This window comes from Nanorana parkeri, unplaced genomic scaffold, assembly GCF_000935625.1.
Source record: "Nanorana parkeri isolate BGI_ZX_2015 unplaced genomic scaffold, ASM93562v1 scaffold1377, whole genome shotgun sequence".
NCBI lineage: Eukaryota > Metazoa > Chordata > Amphibia > Anura > Dicroglossidae > Nanorana > Nanorana parkeri.
This window is the reverse complement of record NW_017307645.1, coordinates 33,069-40,484: the sequence shown is the minus strand read 5'-3', so window position 1 is coordinate 40,484 and position 7,416 is coordinate 33,069. Positions and strand designations below refer to the sequence as shown.

Genomic DNA, 7,416 nt, shown 5'->3' with positions numbered 1-7,416 from the left:
CGTCACTTACCATGTCCCTGTAGGAATACGCCGATATCCCCACTATGATCTCTATGGCGAACACCAGCAGCATGACCCCTGTGAACTGAGAGAGCAGAAGTCACGTCACTGGAGCGGAGTACAGAGGAGAGTAACCCACGGCAACCGGAATCCGCATTTTATTTCCTATCGCGACTACAATAAATGAAATATTTTTGCAGTGGTCTACTCTACCCAAGAAGCCAAAAAGTGGGATATTGGGTTTGGGCAGACTGTGGCCTTTCGGCTTCTGAAGTTGGAGATCTCAAACCATGGCCATCAATATGGCATTGCTCCTCCCCCCCGGCCATCAATATGGCATTGCCCCACTCCCCTGGCCATCAATATGGCATTGCCCCACTCCCATCAATATGGCATTGCCCCACTCCCATGGCCATCAATATGGCATTGCCCCACTTCCATGGCCATCAAATATGGCATTGCCCCACTCCCATGGCCATCAATAAGGCATTGCCCCACTCCCATGGCCATCAATATGGCATTGCCCCACTTCCATGGCCATCAAATATGGCTTTGCCCCACTCCCCTGGCCAGCAATATGGCATTGCCTCCCCATAGTCATTATTATGGAGTTTGTGCTCCCCCCACACACACACTTTGTGGCTATGACATCCTCTACTCGTCTGGGAAGGCTTGCCACAAGATTTTTGGGGGGGTGTCTGTGGGCATTTGTCCCATTTGGGGAGGTCAGGTTCTGATGTTGGATAAGAAGACTTCACACAACGGGGCACCAAAAACAAAACCTGTCTAGGCATTTAAATTATTCCCCAGGGGTTGAGGTCAGGGCTCTGTTGCGTTGTGAATAGCAGAGGTGACGCCCTTTGTAGTTTCTTAGCAGATCAAAGGCCTCCCCACACATTTCCTTCAACATGGCGGCCAAGTGATATTTTAGGGGCGTTACGTACGATTTTTATCAAGAGGCTGTTTTCTTTGATCACGGCCACGGCACCAAATCCAGACAGGAAGAAGATGACCATTCCCAAAATGGTTAGGGCCAGAGGGGCTCCGGAGGAGGTCTCGGCGATGACCACAGAGACGTCCGACAGCTTCATCTGTACCGTGGCGCCCAGACAAATCAAGGCGACGCCGCTCGCCTGCCAGGGGACACAAAACGTATGACAAGAGATCAGGGCACTCTCCCTATCAGAGGCCTGGAGGAGCCAGGAGAGGGACTCATCCAAGATGGCGGCACCCAGCAGCAGGCTCAGAGCTTTTGGATGTCTATACAAGGGATTCCTTTACAGGCAAGCAACATGCAGACAATACATATAATCCTATGAGACCATACCTGGCTCAGTGGAATTACACCCTCTCTTTATTTACAGCCCCATGGGGAGGGCATTGCTTTCACCGAGTCCGTCAACCTATAGACTTCCATTGCGAGATGGAGGAGTAAAGCACATCCACCGAGGCCTTGTTCACACCAAGAGCGGAGCAGAGCAGCTACAGACCGGATCAAAACTGCGTCCAATGTATTCCAAATGGTATTTTGGGTTCTAGTTCACACCGCAGCGTTCAGTTCCGGAGCATGTAAAAAAACTGCAGCCCTATTTTACCTGCTCTGGAACGCATGCAAACGCACTGAAAGCCCATTTTAAACCAAAAACGTCCCGAAACGCGGCACAACCCACTGCACTGCGTGTGCAGAAACTCATGCAGATCTGGTCTGCATTTGGTGTGAGCAAGCCCTAATCAGCACTGCTTAGCAGGTTGCATGTGTAATGATTAAAGGAGAACTATGGGGTCAGTGTTTTCCCCATAGTTCTCCTCAGGGTGGCGGGAGGACACAAACTAGCGTCCTCCCATCACCCTAGGCTCAGTATATAGGGAGCTACAGCTCGCGGTATACTGAGGCGCCGCAGCTAGAGTGGATCTCGACTTAGATGACGGGATCCGCCCAGCTGCGTGAGTGACAGCTGGCTCTGCCTATCTAGAGGCAGAGCCAGCTGTACCCGCCCCCTCCCCCGTCCGTTCCGCCAGTCAGCGCTGGCAGATCGGAGCGGGAAGAGGGGAATCCAGCCCCCCCGTCAGGGCAGAGAGCCGTGACAGGATCGAGAGGTGAGCGAACGCCGGTGTGTGTTCTCACCTCCCGATCTACTGAGCCGACCTGTGACAGTCTCATTGTTACAGGTCGGCTAGAACTATGAGGTGAGTGAAAATCACTCATGTCATAGTTCTCCTTTAAATATGTCTGCCCCCAGGAACATATAGAATTACAATTTAGACATACAAAACACATGGGGAGGAAGGGGGGATCATTGATCTTATACTGTATATTAAACAACATACTGAATAGGCTATGCCTTCCCTTAAAGGGCCAGTACACCTGACATAAGCTACTTTCACGTCACACTTCCCTTGATACAATGTAACATAGAATCTGACACTCTGAAACAAAGCGTAACAATATAAAACGTGTCGTGAGGTCCGCTGTGAGATTTTTGTCTCATACTTATTGCAGCGGTCGCCAAGCTTTCGTTCCTCACGGACCGCTAAATTCATCATTTAGCCTCATACAGCTTAATCTATTGCAGATTTTTCTGCGGACCACCAACATTTTCCCACGGACCATCTGTTGGCGACCGCTGTCTTATCGGACGGGTTTCACACTGTTATGGCGTTTGGATGCCGCACTTTATCCTGTGTCGGGCGAGGGCAGCCCAATTATAACCAAAACGGTGCAGCACAACGCATGCTAGCATGTTACAAGGCCTAATGGACACCTGTTGGCACGGTGCGTCGGGTGCCATTAGGAATGCATGGCACGGCGGCACACCATTGCGCAATACGCAGGGTATTGTACATTGCAGTGGCGCCGTTCACCCTCAGCAGGTAAAACACATCACAAGAAGAGAAATGGACTCACCCAGAAGAACAGGATGACGAAGAAGAATCCGGCCTTAATACAGATCAGCTTGTCCGAGGATTGCTTTTCCATGGTGGAACCCGACGGCGGGGAAAATATAATCTGCAGAAGCTTTTCTTGTCTGGTGAGCTAGCACTCTGTCCCCGGGCCGCGCCTGACAATGTAGAGGGATCGCTGTATAGTGTCTTGCCTCGTCTTGTGAGCTTGCACTCTACCCAGGCCACACCAGAAATGTGGGAGGATTGCTGCGCGGAGACTCAGCACTAATGATTGGGTTAATGAGACCTCTGCTAATCAGGTGGTGATTAACCCCCGCAGTGCCGGAGCCGGCTTGATGTCAGTGGATCTGTTGGGAACGTCTCTATTGGTACAGATCAGGGAGATTCCCGGTATTCCGGATCTCAGGAAATGGGATCGTGTGTTGGGGCCGTTTTGTAGAATCACTTTGAACTGTTTTGTATTGGTCAGAAGAGGAAGGGATGGGAACGCAGGAGGATGTTGGATTTTTTTTAGTGCAGTTGAAGTTTGGGTCTTTTTTTTCTCTTTTCATGGCGGTCTCATAGAATGCAGAACATTGATTTCATGAAAATATGAAGTGCCAAGGTGAGGGAGGTGACCCTAGGTGAGGGAGGTGGCCCTGGGTGAGGGAGGTGACCCTGTGTGAGGGAGGTGACCCTAGGTGAGGGAGGTGACCCTAGGTGAGGGAGGTGACCCTAGGTGAGGGAGGTGGCCCTGTGTGAGGGAGGTGACCCTAGGTGAGGGAGGTGGCCCTGGGTGAGGGAGGTGGCCCTGGGTGAGGGAGGTGACCCTGTGTGAGGGAGGTGACCCTAGGTGAGGGAGGTGACCCTAGGTGAGGGAGGTGACTCTAGGTGAGGGAGGTGGCCCTGTGTGAGGGAGGTGACCCTAGGTGAGGGAGGTGGCCCTGGGTGAGGGAGGTGGCCCTGGGTGAGGGAGGTGACCCTGTGTGAGGGAGGTGACCCTAGGTGAGGGAGGTGACCCTAGGTGAGGGAGGTGACCCTAGGTGAGGGAGGTGGCCCTGTGTGAGGGAGGTGACCCTAGGTGAGGGAGGTGGCCCTGGGTGAGGGAGGTGGCCCTGGGTGAGGGAGGTGACCCTGTGTGAGGGAGGTGACCCTAGGTGAGGGAGGTGACCCTAGGTGAGGGAGGTGACCCTAGGTGAGGGAGGTGGCCCTGTGTGAGGGAGGTGACCCTAGGTGAGGGAGGTGGCCCTGGGTGAGGGAGGTGGCCCTGGGTGAGGGAGGTGACCCTGTGTGAGGGAGGTGACCCTAGGTGAGGGAGGTGACCCTAGGTGAGGGAGGTGACCCTAGGTGAGGGAGGTGGCCCTGTGTGAGGGAGGTGACCCTAGGTGAGGGAGGTGGCCCTGGGTGAGGGAGGTGGCCCTGGGTGAGGGAGGTGACCCTGTGTGAGGGAGGTGACCCTAGGTGAGGGAGGTGACCCTGGGTGAGGGAGGTGGCCCTGGGTGAGGGAGGTGACCCTAGGTGAGGGAGGTGGCCCTGGGTGAGGGAGGTGGCCCTGGGTGAGGGAGGTGACCCTAGGGGATAGAGGTGGCCCTAGGGGAGGGAGGTGGCCCTAGGTGAGGGAGGTGGCCCTGTGTGAGGGAGGTGACCCTAGGTGAGGGAGGTGGCCCGGGGTGAGGGAGGTGGCCCTGTGTGAGGGGGGGGGCCCTAGGTGAGGGTGAGGGAGGTGACCCTAGGTGAGGGAGGTGGCCCTGGGTGAGGGAGGTGACCCTGTGTGAGGGAGGTGACCCTAGGTGAGGGAGGTGACCCTGTGTGAGGGAGGTGACCCTAGGTGAGGGAGGTGACCCTGGGTGAGGGAGGTGACCCTAGGTGAGGGAGGTGACCCTAGGTGAGGGAGGTGGCCCTGGGTGAGGGAGGTGGCCCTGGGTGAGGAAGGTGGCCCTGTGTGAGGGAGGTGGCCCTGGGTAAGGGGTGTGACCTTAGGTGAGGGACGTGGCTTTAAGTGAGGGAGGTGGCTGTAGGCAAGGGAGGTGGGCTTAGGTGGGGGACGGGTCCCTGGGTGAGGGAGGTGCCTCTAGGTGAGGGAGGTGGCTCTAGACGAAGGAGGTGGCTCTAGGGGAGGGAGGTGGCTTTAGGTGTGAGGTGACCCTAGGGGAGGGATGTGGGTCTAGGTGGGTTGGGTGGCCATAGGTGAGGGAGGTGGCTCTAGGTCAGTGGTTCTAAACCCGCCCTCTGCTGCTGTCAATCACTAGAAGGGGACCTGATGGAGAACTGCAGGTCCCCCTCTGCTGATTGACAGCAGCAGAGGGCGGGGGCGCAATAGCTAGTTTGCTATTGGCTATTGCAAAGTGAAATTGCCAATAGGAATCTAGCTATGCATTCCTCTGGTGATTTTTTTTTTATTCTGACTGACTGCGGCCCGATGACTGTGACCCCTGGCAAATCGTCAGTCAGCCCCTGACGGGGTGGCGACCCCCAGGTTGAGAACCGCTGCTAAAGGTGCAAGAGGTGACCCCTGGTGAGGGAGGTGGGCCTAGGTGAGTTGGGTGGCCATAGGTGAGGGAGATAACTTTAGGTGAGGGATGTGGCCCTAGATAAGGGAGATGAACCTAAGTGAGGGAGGTAGCCCTAGGTAAAAGGGGAAAGTGGTCCTAGGTGATGGAGGTGGCCCCAGGTAAGAACAGTGGCCCTAGATGAGGTAGGTGGCCTTAGATGATGGATATGGACCTATGTACGGGATTGGGCTATAGATGATTAAGGTGGCCCTAAGTAAGCGGGTGGTTGTAGGTGAGAGTTGTGACCCTAGGTATGGAAAGTAGCCCTGGATATGAGATGTGACATTAGATGAGGGTGGTGGTCATAGGTGAGGGCTGTTGCCCTAAGTGCGCAAGGTGACAATAGGTGTGTGTAGGAGGGGGTTCAAAGTGAAGGGAGTGGCCTCAGGTGACTGAATTTGCTCCAGGTACATGGTGTGGCCCCTGGTAATGGAGATTACCCTAAGTAAAGGTGGTAGCTCTAGTGCAGGGTTGTGGCCCTCTAGGTGAGAAAGGTGACCCTAGATAAGAGGGTGACCTTAAGTGATGGGAGTGGACCTAGGTAAAAGTTGAGGCCTTAGGTGAGGATGGTAACCATAGGTGTGTGTGTGTGTGAGGGGGGTCAGAAATAAAGAGAGTGACCCTAGTTGAGGTGGTGGCCCCAGGCAAGGGGATTGGCCCTAGATGGGGAAGTTGGAATGTGAGAATGTGGAACTTGGGAGGTGGTCCCAAGTGAGGGAAGTGGCTCCAGGTAAATGGTGTGGCCCCTGGTAAGGGAGGCTACCCTGGGTAACAGGTCGGCTCAGTAGATCGGGAGGTGAGAGAACACACACCGGCGTTCGCTCACTTCTCGATCCTGTCACGCTCTCTGCCGTGACAGGGGGAGGGGCTGGATTCCCCCCTCCCCGCTCCGATCCTCCAGCGCTGACTGGCGGAACGGACGGGGGAGGGTACAGCTCTAGATAGGCAGAGCCAGCTGTCAGTCACGCAGCTGGGCTGATCCCGGCACAATTGTCGGGATCCGCTCCGGCTGCGGCGTCTCCGTATACCGCGAGCTGTAGCTCCCTATATACTGAGCCTAGGGTGACGGGAGGACGCTAGTTTGTGTTCTCCTGGGACGCTATGGGGAAAAACACTGACCACCATAGTTCTCCTTTAAGGTCTAGTAGGAATTTTAAGGAGAAACCCCCTGGGGATCCCCTGTAATTCCATACCATACCCTTGATCCAAGCAGGAAAGGGGGGGGGGGTGTAAAGCTTTAGCCAATCAGGGCTCACAAGACTCTGTGCGGTGCAACAGTGCCTTGTGGGGCGCTCGGCTTCACCGAACACATGAACTGACGCGGTTCTAGTTGAACTCTTGCTCAACTCGGACATCGAGCCCATCACTAGTCTGAATAGACTCTCAGTAGACGGCGTAGTGTCCCTTTAAGGGAACGGCGAGCAGAACGTGCAGTATACGTTGCGGTTTTCCACATGTGCAGAAAGATGGATTTCCTCTAAATCTTTATCCAGCGAGGAGTCATCGGTCCTGTCTGGGGGACACGGTGGCCCCTTACATCAGAGGACGTCTGGGGGTTACGGCATAGTCCATCAGGCGGGTGAATGGGACGCACATCGCACGCCATGAACAGGTGTGAACATGATACAGAACACCGGATTCCCCCGTCCAATGCGGATCTGTTAACCCCTCGGCCTCCGCTTGGCCCCGTTCCCAGCCATGTGGGTAGTGAGAGGGAGAGGGGAAGGTATGTTTGGCCCCGGGCCCCTTATCGCTCTCAGGTCAGACAGGCTTTTCTTGGCGGCGCTCTTGTTTTGGCTGCCAGTTCCCGGCTTCTAATGCGAGTTGAGAAATCTCCGGCGTGTTTATAAATAAGAACCCGAAACACATTCCTGGCTGAAACATGTCATGGCGCACACAGAGCCATATACGGGCCGCGCGGCGCTGCCGCTTGTGTACCTTGGCTGCTTGTGTCGCTCCCATTGCCCTGTGCTGGGGTTAT

General features: G+C 55.3%; 1 protein-coding gene across 1 annotated transcript in view; it reads right to left on the bottom strand.

Annotated features, from left to right (window-relative positions):
- Positions 1–2,977, bottom strand: part of LOC108797979 (CD151 antigen-like) — an 8,993-nt gene extending 6,016 nt beyond the window's left edge. Inside the window, exons 1-3 of the mRNA XM_018569668.1 lie at positions 2,906–2,977; positions 945–1,133; positions 11–85 (exon numbers count right to left, since the gene is read on the bottom strand). Of these exons, the coding sequence (XP_018425170.1) occupies positions 11–85; positions 945–1,133; positions 2,906–2,977 (336 nt within the window). The remainder of the gene's footprint in view (positions 1–10; positions 86–944; positions 1,134–2,905) is intronic.
- Between the last annotated feature and the right edge of the window lie 4,439 nt (positions 2,978–7,416).